At 32.1% G+C, this 16577-nt stretch overlaps 1 protein-coding gene and 1 long non-coding RNA gene across 2 annotated transcripts in view; one reads left to right on the top strand and one right to left on the bottom strand.

The window, feature by feature from the left end:
• The window catches only part of Mmp2 (Matrix metalloproteinase 2), a 196168-nt gene that overhangs the window by 22010 nt on the left and 157581 nt on the right, over window positions 1–16577 (bottom strand). Inside the window, exons 6-7 of the mRNA XM_012292194.2 lie at window positions 16037–16183; window positions 11930–12072 (exon numbers count right to left, since the gene is read on the bottom strand). Of these exons, the coding sequence (XP_012147584.2) occupies window positions 11930–12072; window positions 16037–16183 (290 nt within the window). The remainder of the gene's footprint in view (window positions 1–11929; window positions 12073–16036; window positions 16184–16577) is intronic.
• On the top strand, window positions 13022–16043 carry LOC143266077 (uncharacterized). Its single transcript, XR_013041153.1, has 3 exons — window positions 13022–13504; window positions 13595–13933; window positions 14395–16043. It is a non-coding gene; the product is annotated as an uncharacterized LOC143266077 (long non-coding RNA).

Here is a 16577-nt window from a genome sequence, read left to right as displayed (position 1 = left end):
AGGAACAAGTATTAATAGTTTTGTGGGATATTGGAATTCATTTTGAAGGTTAGGAGCAAGTATTAATAGTTTTGGGGAACATTAGAATAAATTTTGTAGGTTAGTATCAAGTATTTCTAGTTTTGTGGGATATTAGAATTAATTTTATAGATTAGGAGCAAGTATTAATAGTTTTGTGGGATATTAGAATTAATTTTGAAGGTTAGGAGCAAGTATTAATAGTTTTGTGGAACATTAGAATTAATTTTGTAGGTTAGTATCAAGTATTTCTAGTTTTGTGGGATACTAGAACTAACTTTGTAGGTTAGAAGCAAGTATCAGCAATTTTGTGTAATATCAGAATTAATTTTGTAGGTTAGGTGCAAGTATTAGCAGTTTTGTGGAATATTAAAATTAATTTTGTAAGTTAGGAGCATTTGTAAGCAATTTTATATGTTATTAACAATTATTAATAGTTTTACAAGATACTAGCATTAACTTTATAGGTTATCAGCAAGCACTTGCAACTTCACAGGTTATGAACATCAACTTTGTAGACAATTAGCAAGTATTAGTATTTTCATAAAATCTAAGGATTAATTTTGTAGATTACAAGCAATTATAAGCAATTTCATAGGATACCAGTCTCAATTTCAGAAGCTATTGCCAAGTATTAACATTTTTACAAAATATTAGGATTAATTTTGCAGGTTGTAAGCAATTACGAGTAATTTCATAGGTTAGCAACATCAATCAGGCTATTGCGAAGAATTAGCAGCTTCAGGGACTATTAGGATTAATTTTATAGGTTATGAGCAGGTATACGCAATTTAATAGGTCAGCAGCATCAATCTCATACGCTGTTGCCAATCATTAGCAGTTTTAAAGAATATTAGGTTTAATTTGGTAGGTTATGAGCAAAAATAAGTAATTTTATAGGTGAACGTTTATTTTGTAGATTATCAACAACCAATATCTAGTTTATAGATTATAGACGTTAAATTTAGTTATCAGCACACATCAGCAATTTTATAGGTTTTAAAATTTGCAAGTTACCAAACATCGACAGTTTCATAAGATTAATTCAATTTTAATTGTTCAATAATTGCATATGTTATTAGCAACAGTTTTTAAGGTCATCAGCAAACATCAGCAATTTTATAGGTTATCATCAAATTTTCAAGTTACCAAACATCGACAGTTTAATTACATAAATTCAATTTTAATTGTTCGATATTAACAACATTATTAACAACACTTTTTAAGGTCATCAACAACCATCAGTAATTTTACAGGTTATCTACGTTAATTCCGTAAATGAATAACATTAATTCAATTTTAATTGTTCAATATTAACAACACTTTTTAAGGTCATCAGCAACCATCAGTAATTTTACAGGTTATCTATGTTAATTCCGCAAATTATCAGCCATAATTTCATACACGACCACATTTGCACATTATCAACAATTTCAAACGGACCAATATTAGCATAAATTGATATTACCATCATCAAGCAATGAATATATTCATCAAACACAAATAAATCAAACGAAATGCCCAAACAAATTACACGTGTACCAATATGTAATATCGGAGAACAATGAGCTATACGACCGATACGTAAACAATATGGTCGCAGCGTACACAAAATGGCGTACGCCATATTTCAAACCCTATGAATAATTCGAAAGTATATTAAAAATCACCGCGTGTTTCAGTAATAAAGATCAATATTATTTCAATCATTTATCATCGAGATATTAAAACCTAGTTTCAGGTTTAACCTTTTTATCTTCGTTCCGTCTCGCTTCACACCCTTCACATTCGTTTGAAAATCTAGGTCGGAATCATAAAATTAAAGGTCACGGGTTTAACGATGAAAGAAGCACCCCTGCTGGCTGGGAAAACAGAACGAACGTGACGCTTTCCTTCCTCGTTTATCTTTTGAGGAAAATTCACGATGATGATTTCCTATGCGGTGAAATTAACGTTTTAGAACATTTATTTTGCTGGGTGATTAATTTTTGTGGGGATGGGGTGTTGTTTTAGGGAATGCTGAGTTAGAGGGATTTAGGAATTTGGGAAATTAAGGATTTAGGGATTTGAGAATTTTGGACGTTAGGAATTTGGGAACTGAGGGATTCGGAAATTTGAGAAATTAGGGATTTAGGGCTTTGAGAATTTAGGGATTTTGTAATTTAAGTATTTGGGGATTTAGGGATTTTGCAGTTTGAGAATTTGGCAATTTGGAAATTTGAAAATTTGGAAAATTGAGGATTTAGGAATTTGAGAATTTGGGAATTTAGAGACTTTGCAATTTGAGTATTTGTGAATTTAGGGATTTGGAAATTTGAGAATTAGGGAAATTGAGGATTTAGGAATTTGAGAATTTGGGAATTTAGAAATTTTGCAATTTGAGTATTTTGGAATTTAGGGATTTAGGAATTTGAGAATTTAGAGATTTTGCAATTTGAGTATTTGGGAATTTAGGAATTTGAGAATTTAGAGATTTTGCAATTTGAGTATTTGGGAATTTAGGAATTTGGAAATTTGTGAATTTGGCAATTTAGTGATTTGGAAATTTGAGAATTTGGTAATTTAGGGATTTGGAAATTTAGGAGTTTGGAGATTTGAGAATTTTGGAATCTAGGGATTTTGGAATTTGAGTATTTTGGAATTTAAGGATTTGGAAATTTGAGAATTTGGATAATTAAGTATTTTAAGATTTGACAATTTGGGACGTTGGAAATTTGAGAATTTGGTAATTTAGAGATTTGGAAATTTGAGAATTTGGTAATTTAGGGATTTCGAAATTTAGGAGTTTGGAAATTTGAGAATTTTGGAATATAGGTATTTTGGAATTTGAGTATTTTGGAATTTAGGGATTTGGAAATTTGAGAACTTGAAAAATTAAGTATTTTAGGATTTGACAATTTGGGACGTTGGAAATTTGGAAGTTTGAAAATTGCAAAATTTGGAAAATTAAGGATTTAAGAATTTGAAAATTTGGGAATTTGGGAATTTGAGAATTTGGAAACTGAAAAATTTGGGAAATTAAGAAATTAGGACGTTGGAAATTTGGAAATTTAGATGTTTGAAAATTCGAAAATTGCAAAATTTGGAAAATTGAGAATTTTAGGATTTTCGAATTTGGTAATTGAAAAATTTGATAAACTCAAGATGGCGATCTGAGAATTTAGAAATTTGAAAATCCAATAAATTCAAAATTTGGAAATTTGAAAATCAGAGAATTTAGAAACTCTCCTTTGAAAATCTGCAAACCTTAAACATTTGTTCATTTGACACAAAAACTCTTAATTTCATAATCTTTAAATTCAAAAATTTTAAAAAACACACTTAAAACAATAAAATGCCATGCATACAAATGTCCTTGTCTAATTGTACTACAAAACCAATATACTTGAACCGAGTTACTGAAATTCGAATTGTCTCCAGTGATTCGATGTAAAACAAAGACGTATAACTAGGCTGGCGTGGACCATTTTTGATTTGATTCGCTTCAAGAAAGTTACAAACTAGTTTAATCTATCGAGAGTCTTGGGAACAGGGAAGTTTTCTCGTTACAGAGTATCGACATCGTTTGGACATTTCGCTAATGTACTGTGCACTGATACAGGAACATGGAATCTCATAGAACTTTCAACAGTTAGATTGTTACAGGTGAAGTCGATTTGATCAAGTACTTTTCGACACTTACAACTTCATTCGAAATAGTAGTCGTCACTTAAAACTGGTACGTAATTGGAAAGGAAGCAATTTTGTGTGGAAAAATAAAGTTAAAATGTACAGGGTGTTTCAGGTTTGATATTATGGTTCAAAAGAAAGAGAGTTTATTTAAAAAAAAAGGAAAAAAAGAAATTGGTAAAATGTGTAGAGAGTAAAATTGTTTATACCTGACTCTGCATTTTTACAAATTTGAATGTGAAATTTTTAAAAATATTTATAAATTGATGTTACTGAAGTTTTTTGTTAGAAAATGTTTTCTTATGTACACTTTAGTAAGTGCTAGTTATTATTGTTAATATTATATAAATTAATACAGGTGTATACGTATAAACATTTAATACAATTATTACATCTTATACATTTTATATATTTTGTGTATTTTATACATTTTATTAATTTTACACATTTTATACATTTAATATGTTTCAACACGATAATAAATGTTACTACAATCAGTATGTAACTACATTTATTAATTTACAACGTGAACTAATTGTTAAATTAAGCAGAAAGAGGTTTGGTCTTCAAATCTGTTAACCTAACCTAGTTCGACTTAACTTAACCTAACATATTTACTTACATCAAAGATTTGTACCAAGATACAATTAATCAGGTATTTATAATAAATCATGTATCAAATACATAAATTATGTTAATAATAAAACCTTCTTCCACAATTACCCACACAATTAATTACAAAACATTCTGTACATGTATTAAAGCCATAAGTTACAAAACACCCTGTACATGTATTAAAGCTGTAAGTTATGGAACACCCTGTATATTTGTTGAAGCCACTAGTTACCCGAAACTACGGCAAACATTTTAGTTCACGTCGGAGATTCGTACGTTCCGTTTAGAATTGACCAAACTATTCCAGTATTGCGAAATCATTAGCTGTATTGTCTCTAAATATTGCATTAAATTACCAGCAACCTTCGCTGAATTGTTGAAATTTGCGGTGGAATAATATGCGAGCTCCGTTCTCAACCGCCGTTAATTATAACGCATAAATAATCAATTTGTATGAAAGATACTTCTACAAGCGTTTACGTAATCCGTTTAATTAAATTTTTATCTTTTGAAGTCACCTGAATCGCCATTTTATGATACTTTTATGTCTTTACATTATTTTTTATACATTTCGAAAATGATCGTTTACTTTAATTGTGTGGCGGCCATTTTGTATTACATATATATTTAAATAGTTTATGTCATGCTTTTTGTTGAAGATTAACCTTTTAGATTGATATGCAACAGCCGCCATTTTCTGATATTTTTATGTCATCAAATTATTTTAGAATTCTTACATTTCGAAATCGATGAGTGTTCGTTTTAATTGTCCGTCAGCCATTTTGTATTACAGATATGTTTATATCATTTATGTCATGCTTTTTGTTGAAGATTAACCTTTTAGATTGACATGCAACAGCCGCCATTTTGTGATATTTTTATGTCATCAAATTATTTTAGAATTCATACGTCTTCGAAATTGACGAGTGTTTGCTTTACTTGTCCGTCAGCCATTTTGTATTAAAGCTGCACCTCAATCGGCCGCCATTTTATTCAGACTTTAACTTATAAAAAGTCACAGACAAATCGAGTTTTGAACTATATTTCTATCCCAAACTTCAAAATGTCAGACCCTGCGATAAAATTAGTTTCTCAAACAGAGTTCTTTTCAATCGCCCTAAATTGTTCCTGTATTTACAAACGGATGGTCAAATATCATTCACAGGATGTAGTATCGTGCAAAGGCCTGTCGTGGCATCCTCAACACGATCTTCCTGCGAAGTTTCCTCGTTACGAAACTTCCGCCATCGCGATACTTCGGAATCTCGACGTTAACAGCAACCGGCTGCAATATACCAGAGAGTAGAGGGTTCTTAATCAAAAGCCAGCTGGAAGACGAACATGAAAATAACTAGAACCGATTACGACCGTCCTTGAAATCCACTTTAGACTCTTCAGTCTTCATATTCTAGGATATTTACTAACTAGACAACCCTCATTTTTCTTTGGTTCCGGAAAAATCTTAAACATTTTGCTGCCTTGTTCGCCATTTTGTCGATGAATCTTGTTGGTGCTCCACTTTTCGCTCGAGTTGATTTAACTCTGTTATTTATCAAGCTTTCGTTTGGAGATTTTGGGGAATTTGATAATTTAGCGATTATTAGCAAGGTTTTTGTTATTGTTACGTTATTTTATTATTCTGTTAGTTTGTATTATTAGTTCTTTTATGTTTGTTTAAAGATAATTAATTTTTGCTAACATATTGATTGAGATGTTGCGCAGTCTTCAACCATACAAAAAAATCATGCGCAGTAAAATTATTTTACCTCACTTCACTATACTTATTACACAAAACCTGACTGCGCATATTTATCACTTTCCGTTATCTACTGCGCATCGACATAAAATTGAAGGTCACAGTCAAGGACATCAGTAAACTTCCACTTACAGTAACTGAACCATTTTCACATCTACAATATGTAACACGTATAAAGTCCTCGAAACCGTAATATTTTATAACGTTGAGAAGTCAAGATTAAATTATAATTTTAATTAATTATTTGCCCACACGCGTTACGGAAACTGCGCCACTATAACTCATTGAAAATAGCACACGTCGATGCTTCAGCGCGGAAATTTCCGCACACAATCCTCAGATACAAGGATGGTTTGTCTGCAGGTAAAATCTGACACGTTGAGGTCAGAATAGAAGATGAGCATTGGCCAAGACTGTTCTCCGGAGATGCTCATTTTCCAATGGATTTGCAAATCGTGCCAGTTTCTCGTTCGTCCTGCGGTCTCCGACGGGATGCAATATTAGCAATTCATAACTGACACCGCACAGGAGAATATTTCTCCTAAAGCCGGTCAGTTTCTCTGTTAATAACTCTAACAACTATAATCTCTTAACGACGTCCAACAAAACGAACCTTCAACGTCCTCTCTCTGTTGCAAAAGTTTTCTTATTTAGGATGAAACATGATATGGGGTTTAATTAGGTGCATTAACTTAAAATTCAAACTTAGTTTTTCATTAATCGTTTGTACTCGGTGTTACTATCGAAATTTCCAAGTTATTAATGGGTATTTTGCAGGGTCTCTAAAATTTTACCCCATCCTCATATTTCGAAAATGTTAAATATGAAAAACTGTTTCAGACAAAAATTATAGGACATCAAGGGACGCGTACGATGCTAGCAACAATTTGACCTTGGATCGTTTGAAGGTCGAAATGATCAATTGGTCGTTCATGATGTGGAGGAGCAAAGAACTAAACTTCTGTTTCTCCGCGATCAGTTGTACTTTTATGCAACTTTGTTGACAGTAGAATTAAGAAGGTTCTTCTACCAAAATCAGTGAAAATGATCTTTAAAAAATACGTAATAATTTCTGTTCAAATGATCAATGATTAAATTCTAATTTGATCAAACCAACCCATCACTCACGTCTGCAAATACAGGGCCTCTAAAATCCAGCCCACTCTTATATTTCGGAAACGGTTTTAGATACGGAAAAATGTTTCAGACAAAAGTTGTAGGATATCAAGAATACAAGATGGCGGCAGCAATTTGACCTTGGATCGTTTTGAGGTCGAACTTCAGTTTCTTAAATAGAACCCCCATTTTTTATCGCATATTCTCCCTCGAGACATCTTCAAAACACTACCTATGTTTATTTTTTGTGCCATTCCCAAGATATGAAGCTTCAAAGTTGACATATCGTCAGCGTTACCCAAGGTGTACGACGAAGGTTGTACGATCAAATTTACGCCACTTATGTGTCAACTTTGAAGCTTCATATCTTGGGAACTTGCACAAAAAACAAACATAGGTAGTGTTTTGAAAACGTCTCGGGGCTACAAGAATATGCAATAAAAAATGGGGGTTCTATTTAAGAAATTGAAGTTCACGACCTTCAAACGATCCAAGGTCAAATTGTTGCCACCATCTTATGTTTCTCTTGATGTCCTACAACTTTTGTCTGAAACATTTTTTCATATTTGATGCCGTTTGCGAAATGTGAGGGTGGGATAGATCTTTAGACATACTGGTCCAAATCTGTCTGTATTAAATATTTTCAGCTAGAGGATAATTTTCACTGATACCGAAAACCTTCTCGTTGAACGAAAGCAAGGTACATCTCAGTCTGAACGGGTTTGCGTCTCCATTTTGGGCGATCACCTTTTAATTTTTTCGCTGGCTTGACGAAATCACCGAAATGAGCAATTTGAATATGCGAACAGCTTCCATTAGCAGGCGGACTCTCGACGATGTCGGTGAACACAGCATGATTATGACTATGCTAATGGAAACTATGCAACGCCAGCAGAGAACGAGAGCTAAGCTGGAATTATTAACGAGGCCATTCGGAACTGCACCCACTATCTATCGAAATTAGACTATCAGTAATAATGCGCGATACTGGGAACAATTGGACACCGATCTCGATCATCCTATTCCCTTTCTTCGTTTCCACGGGCCGATAGTTGATTTATAGATTCCATTCGATTAAATCTCCGCTCAGGCTCGGTAACCTTCGAATCAATACACCTCAAACAACTGCTGGGCTAAAATGGAATTCGACTTCGTTTTTTGGGCGTGTTGAAAGGATATTGAATTTGCTAGCGTTTGTGGAGGATTTTTTGGCATTTTAACTTGCAAATTTCATTTGGTAATTTTGGGATTTCGGAGTTTGAGAAGAGGAATAATATTTGAATTCTTAAATTTTGAAATTTGGTATTATGAAAATTTAATTAGTTTGAGAAATTGGAAAATTGATAGTGGTAATTTGAGAAATTATGAAGTAAAGAATCTTCAAACATTTTAATATAAAAATTTAGTAACATGGAAAATTAAAAATTTAAAAATAATTTAAAAGTAAAAAATTACAAACAAAGTAACTTCAAATTAAATCTAGGAAAATAATATACAAATTTAAACATTTCTGATAATTACAATTTTTTAAAATTTTTAAACTTCAAAAATTTAAAGATACAGAAATTCCAAATTGTTAATTCAATTTCTCAAGAAATTTTCACACAGAAAATTTATTATTCTACATTAATCATGTTAAGCAGTTATCTCGAAGATAGAGCAATCCAATAAATTGAAGTTCCCGCGAAAATTGAATAAAATGGTTGGAACACCTCTGTTCACTCGATCTCGTCGGGTGTAACTTGTTTCTTTTCTCTATAAAATCAAGTTTTCTCTGAAGAACACTCGTCTGAAGCCAGTTACCGAGCCGAACGGGAGAACAACGAAGCTTCCGATACACAATTGACACAAGATAAGTTACAACATTGTTACAGTCGATAGAAGATTCAAGAGGAAAATACATTGAAGAGTACGGGTTAAAACGCAAGTTTCTTCGGTAAAATTAACACTCTTAGGATCGATAAGTTCATTGTTATCTTGGATCGGAAGTTTGTGGTAACTTGAAGTTAATGGAAGAGCAATTACAAATCTTCTTTTTGGTGATCATATTTAAACGTGAAAATTAAAATGTTTGTGGATGCTTATTTTTGAAGGGACTTTTTCTGAATTGTATTGTGATTATATAGCTGACTTTGTGTTCAAATATATATTGTGATGTATTCAATTATAAAAGATGTATTATACTATAGATATATTGGAGTATTACATTATTCAATATAGCACTATAATATTTAATATAGCACTACAGTGTTTAATATAGCAAGGTAGTGCTTAATGTAAAATTACATTTAATGTAGCATTATAATATTTAATATATTATTATAGTTATAGTAGCATTATTACATTTAATATAATAGTAGTATTTGATATAGCAATAAGTATGTAATATAGCACTGCAAGATTTATTATAGCATTTAATATTGTACTAGTATTTAATAGAGTACTATAGTATCTAATAGCGCATTATAACAGTAGTGTTATAGTATTTCATATAGGATTATAATATTTTAATATAGCATTGCACTATTTAATATAGAATTTAATATATCATTATAGCATTTAATATAATATTAGTATTTAATGTAGCAATGAAGTGTGCAATATTACATTACAATTTTTAATATAGCACTATAAGATATATTATAGCATTATAGCATTTAATATAGTATTAGTATTTAATACAGTATTATAGTATTTAATAGAGCATTATAACTGTAGTGTTATGGTATTTCATATAGGATTACAATATTCTAATATAGCATTGCAATATTTAATATAGAATTTAATATATCATTATAGCGTTTAATATAATATTAGTATTTAATGTAGCAATAAAGTGTGTAATATTATATTACAATTTTTAATATAGTACTATAATATATATTATAGCATTATAGCATTTAATATAGTGTTAGTATTTTGATATACCACTGCAGTATCTAATGGAGTATTATAACTGTAGTGTTATAGTATTTCATATAGGATTATAATATTTTAATATAGCATTGCACTATTTAATATAGAATTTAATATATCATTATAGCATTTAATATAATATTAGTATTTAATGTAGCAATATAGTGTGCAATATTACATTGCAATACTTAATATAGCACTATAAGATTTATTATAGCGTTATAGCATTTAATATAGTACTGCAGTATTTAATAGAGTATTATAACTGTAGCGTTATAGTATTTCATATAAGACTATAATATATTAATATAGCATTGCATTATTTAATATAGAATTTAATATATCATTACAGCATTTAATATAATAGTAGTATTTAATGTAGCAATAAAATGCGCAATATTACATTGCAATTTTTAATATAGCACTGCAAGATTTATTATAGCATTATAGCAATCAATATAATATTAGTATTTAATAGAGCATTATAACTCTAGTGTTATAGTATCTCAAATAGGATTATAATATTTTAATATAGCATTGCAGTATTTAATATAAAATTTAATATATCATTAAAGCATTTAATATAATATTTAATATAGTATTATAATTGTAGTGTTATAGTATCTCGTATAGGACTATAATATATTAATATAGCATTGCAATACTTAATATAGCATTAGAATATTTAATATGAAATTTAATATATGTAATTATAGCATTTAATATAGCGTTACTGTTTAATACAGCACAATAATATCTAACATTCCATTATAGCATTCCACTATAGCAATTTTAATATAGCAAGACTACTATAGTATCATATTACAGTATTATTACATCTCGTATACCATATTTGTTTTTGCAAACAAAAAAAACTAAATTATATAGGAAACGAATATCCGATAAAACGAAACAAGAATTCGATATAGAAGACCTGAAACGAGTAAAAGATTTGATCGAGAAGCAGTCTTTAACAATATGGCCGAACGAAGTAAAGAACGTGTTTTCATCGTTCCCTTATTTTTCGCTAGCAAGCTGACCGAATTGGCAAATCGCCAAAGCTTGATCGCCCTTGCGAAAATTTCTCGCTTCCGGGACCTTTTCTTCCGCCCAGAAATTTCGCAGAACTTTCTGCTCCCCTTGCCGCGAAATCCCCTTTTAAATTCCACGATTTAAAGCCGCTGAGATCGGGGAAAATGCTAACCCAGCTCATGCGGGAGCTTTTGTCTCAATATCTGATCCAGTTTCTACAGTTATTTCAAACTTCTACGTTTTTCTTTTTGGTACCATATTTAATTCGAAGATTTATTGCACAACGTTGAAGTTTACGATTATTTATTGACGACTGATCCTTTTAATGGAGCAAAAGTGTTTCTTTTTACAGGACAATTTTCAGTCATCAGAGTGTAGGGGAAGTTTTCTTGTAATTAATAATTAGTTATTTTTGTTGAATTTTATGATTAAAAATTATCTGCTAGCATAAATTTTAGAGAGCATAAGTTATCTGCTTAAATGAGCTGCAATTATAAATGATTTATTTGTAAGAAATTTTGTAATTTTCAATGATCTCTTTGCAAGATTTTTGCAAATTTTAAATAATCCACTGATGTGAATTTTTGCAATTATAAATTGTCTATTGGCATGAATTTTTACAATACAATACAATAATTTAGTACTTATTTTCTCAGTCTATAATTTCAGCCTGTAACTTATAAACTCAACAGCAAAAATATAAAAATGGAAATTTGTTTAAAAATCATAACTGTATCCTCCCTCAAAAATACGTCTCTCCTATTTTTTTATAAGAATACTATAAATGTAAAAGGTTTTTTTTCTTACCTTCTTCATTACTGTCGTCCTGCAGCAACCATATTTCCTCTTCATCAAAATGGGCATCTCCGCCCTGATCTTTGCCCGGGAAGAATGCGTGTGCCAGAATCTGGCCCCTGCCATCGAAAGGATATCCGTCACCGTGATAACGACTGAAACAGAAGCGAAAATGAATATCAAACCACAATATACACAGCAATACAATGTTGTACTTCGTGAACAACTAAAATTTAACGTGTGATAAGGAAAGAACCAGTTTAACTTGTAATTTATTATAGAGAAAGGTGACTTATCAAGAAATAGCACAGTTGGTCGAAGACGCAGACATTAAAAGATACAAGCCCGCATCGAATTTAAGAAAAGACAACCTCGAATTTTGAATGGAAGAAAGAAAATTAATACGAGTTAACAAAAATCCGTATTGCTGAGCAATTAGCTTCAGAGGTTTATCATGAAAGTGGAAAGAAAATCGGTGCTGAAACTGTGCGAGGAACAATGAGCAACGGGTATAATGGACGAATAGCAAGAAGTGCATTAATGAAATAAATCGAAAGATTTTCGTTAGAGAATTTGTCGAAAAGTCTCAAGATTGGTGGAACGTTTCGCTGACCAGAGTAAATGTATTTTTGGTTCGAACAGGAAAATGGCGAAGAGTTTCCGATAGTGTTTCGCGACCCATAGTTGAGAACCACTGTGGCAATAAAACACGTCAAACTCGAAATGCTGAAAACAAACTGCAATCTTCGCACAGCTAAATACAAGTTAGCTAAATACAAGTATATTTGAAACAGGAGAGAATGAAGTTTCATTGCAAATGTTTGAAAGTAGTATTATTCCATTTGGAATGAAATTCTGCGGTTCACATGTTTCCACATCAGCAAGCTTTGGGCCGTGGTTGGTTACTGTTTATTCAGTCCTTATGACGACTCCAGTTTCTCACGATATTTCTGCGGCACAAGGCACAATCTATCCCTTTATAGTTCCGTTTAATTTGACCGTAGCCAGACAGCAAACCCGAAGAGGCATACCGCGTACTGTAATTAAATTCCGTTCGCCATTACGCTGCTCGAAAAATGGCAATCTGTTTCAATCAGTGCTACATAGTTTTATAAAAGCAAAAATCTACTTCTATAAATTTAGAAATTTATGTATATTTATGTAAACTATAACTTGAAAACTATTTCATTCATATTGAAATTTTTGTTTAGTTCTGTAAATTTTATTTCTATTCAAGTTCGTTCTTATTTATGTTATTTAAGCTTGCTTTTATTTATGTTATTCAAGCTTGCTCTTATTTCTTTTCGATGTATTTATTTAACAATAATTTTATCATTTTTCTGAGTTACTTTGTTATTAAACTATAGTGTCTTTTAGTTCAGTTATTTAGTCGGTTGTAATTAAAAGTAATGTTAGTTGAGTTTTTGTGGCGCTGGTGTTTCAGATGTGGCGCCACTCCTCGGCCAGTTATGAAGCTTTCTTTAATGGCGACCATAACCATACTTAACCGTTTGAGTCCCAGACGGTATTGAAAAAACACTGTCGAAGAATCCCAAGCAGCGCGATAGCGCTTCTTGTGTATGGCAGGTAACGTGATTCTCGTGTTTTTTTCATCGCTCCATTGCATTATTATAGTACTATTTCACCTATTGTAAAATGTACTATTCCCGTTTAAAGGAGCTGTGTGATCTACATGCATCAGTAAGTCTGAGCGCTCGACTTCGATAATACGTAACGCACCGTCAGTTGTCCACAATGCTCGAAATGTGCTGGGTTTTCTCGACATAAAATCTGAACAGCGCGATCGCGCTGCTTGGGACTTAAACGGTTAAGCTTCTTATCAAATTTTATTTTAATACTTTCAGCCGGGATTTAATTATTTTAAGTCTTATTTGGTGTTAGAATTTGTTTTGGAGAAGGTAAAATTTAGATGGAAGTCATATAGTTATGTTATGCCAATCTAAAATATTTTACTGATTTTAGTATTTTTGTTCTGTGATGAAGGAAGTAACTGAGGTAAATAGTAATTAAACTAGTAACTAAACTAACCTAGTAATAAAACTAATAACCAAACTAATAATCAAATGAATAACTAATATAATGACCAAACTAAATAATTAAACAAATAAGTAATCTAATAACTAATCTAGTAACTAAACTAACAACTAACCTATTAACTAAACTAATACCTAACCTAATAACTAATCAAGTAACTAACCTAAAAACTAACCTAATAACTAACCTAAAAACTAACCTTATAACTGACCTAATAACTAAACTAAATGACTAAATCAATAAATAAATTAAACAAACACATTCCTCCATTCCCGATACAAAGAAATTAGCATCCAAATAAACGATAAACTATAAATAATCAGAATCGTGTCAGTAATGTAGACATTTACCTTATTCATCATTTCGAAATACGTGCTCTGTTTTATTCATTAGGATTTAATCACGTGTCCGATCATTTACAGGCGCATTAACAGTGTATCAATACTGTAATGACGCTGATACGAATACGAATGACAATTTCAAACCCTACGAAGGGTTTCAACCCTACGCTGAAAGAAACAAAGAAGAGAAAATAATACCAGGGTACAATCAATGGGTCGATTCATGGAACTTCTTGTTAACGGGAAATTTATCGCGACGACGCAGCTGAAAACGTGCGTACGATTAAACTAGAAAATCTATTGAAAATCTGATGTACAAGGTTACACAATGAATAATCTATTTCGAATTTTACATAGAGACACAAAAATGGAGAAGGTAGGAATTGTGAAACAATTTTTGGAGAAAAGAGATTTTGAAATCTAGCTGGTTATATGTTTTTACTGAATGAAGTAATTATTTTGATAATTATAGTGATTTTTAAGAGTATTTTTAGTTTTGTGAGGAGGAATATGTGAGCAAACACTGTATTTCAAGTTTTACGTAGAGGTTTTAAAAATGGATAGTATAGGTATTTTGTGTGAACATTTTTTCTGTTTCTGTATATGAAATACTAAATACTACATTTTTGAAAATAGTAAAATAGGAAAATGCTACTATTTCAGATTAGTGAAATGTGTAAATCTTCACATGTCTACATGTTCACATGTCCACATCTCAACATATTCACATCTCTACATGTCCACATCTCCACATGTTCACATTTCCACATGTCCACATCTCCACATGTCTACATCTCCACATGTCTACATCTTCACATCTCCACATCTCCACATGTCTACATCTTCACATCTCCACATCTCCACATCTCAACATATTCACATCTCTACATGTCCACATCTCCACATGTTCACATTTCCACATGTCTACATCTCCACATGTCCACATCTCCACATGTCTACATCTTCACATCTCCACATCTCCACATGTCTACATCTTCACATCTCCACATCTCCACATGTCTATATCTCCACATATCCAAATCTTCACATCTCCAAATTTCCAACTTTCCCAATCTCAAAATCTCACAATCATAAATTATCAACATTTCAGAAACCAAAAATTCCAGAATTCCATTGACTCAAACTCTTAAAACCCCAAAATCTCAAAATCCCAAAATTCCATTGCCCCAAACTCCTAAAACCCTTAAATTTCATAATCCCAAAATTGCATTGTCCTAAACTGTTAAAAACGCAAAATCCCAAAATCCCCAATCTGTAAAATCTCCAAGTCCCAAAATCCCAACACAGCATAGTATCAACCTTCCAAACTGTACAGCAAACATCCAAACGTTTCACAAATCCCTTTAAAACCCTCTCTCTGTGTTTCTATAATCTTCCATAAACCCTTGCCGTATAATTCCCTTGCGAGATGCGTCAGTCAATCTTTACTATTCCCTACTACGAACTACCTAACCAAAACGAACAATCAAATTTAAACTCTTACACCACTTCAGTACTAACAAATCCTCCACTATATAAATAATAATTGACCTCAAATTCCAAACTGAAGAATATTAAAAATTATAATAAAATCACATTTAGACTTTGAGTGCGTCACGTCGAAAGTGGACTTAGAGTGCGTCACGACTTTCGATTAAGTAAGACTTGTCAAAGTAAACCAAGGAAATAAAAAAGAACCTTAAATAATAGTAAATAACCTTACCGATGAAAGTAGACCAAAATGTCCGCTCTATCGCTGTTAACTTCCTGGAAAGTGAGCTTGGAGTTCCTCGCCCACAGATCGAGGGCTCTGCTCAGCTCGAAACGAACGCCACCCGTGTCCAGGCCGCTTGGTTGTTCGGTTCTTAAACTGAAACAAAAAGAATAAGAGATGCTCGTTAGGTATCCGTCGAAAATCGATTCCCAGCCGGTGAACGACGCTTTTCATCCCTTTATCGCGTCTCTCCTCGAGACACTTCGATCCGATAACCAACCCTACAGCAAACCGGAGAAAATGTTTCCATCGCTAGACGATGAAAGGAAGACGATTCAATCGGTGGATAAGGGGGCCTTGCTACCTCTAGGAAATTAGGGAAATTATTCCCCGGGTGAAAAGCAATAAGGGAAACGTTGTCGCGTAATGGGACACAAGGTGAATTTGCTCGAATTACTGGAATTATGTTTCCGGGGTGAAATAAGGAGGGTGGAGACGGAGGTGTCTTCCGGATGTCGAATTGTGAATTTAGTAAATTTCACTGCGATGA

Source organism: Megachile rotundata, chromosome 16 (assembly GCF_050947335.1).
Source record: "Megachile rotundata isolate GNS110a chromosome 16, iyMegRotu1, whole genome shotgun sequence".
Lineage (NCBI taxonomy): Eukaryota > Metazoa > Arthropoda > Insecta > Hymenoptera > Megachilidae > Megachile > Megachile rotundata.
This window is presented reverse-complemented; position numbering and strand designations above follow the sequence as displayed.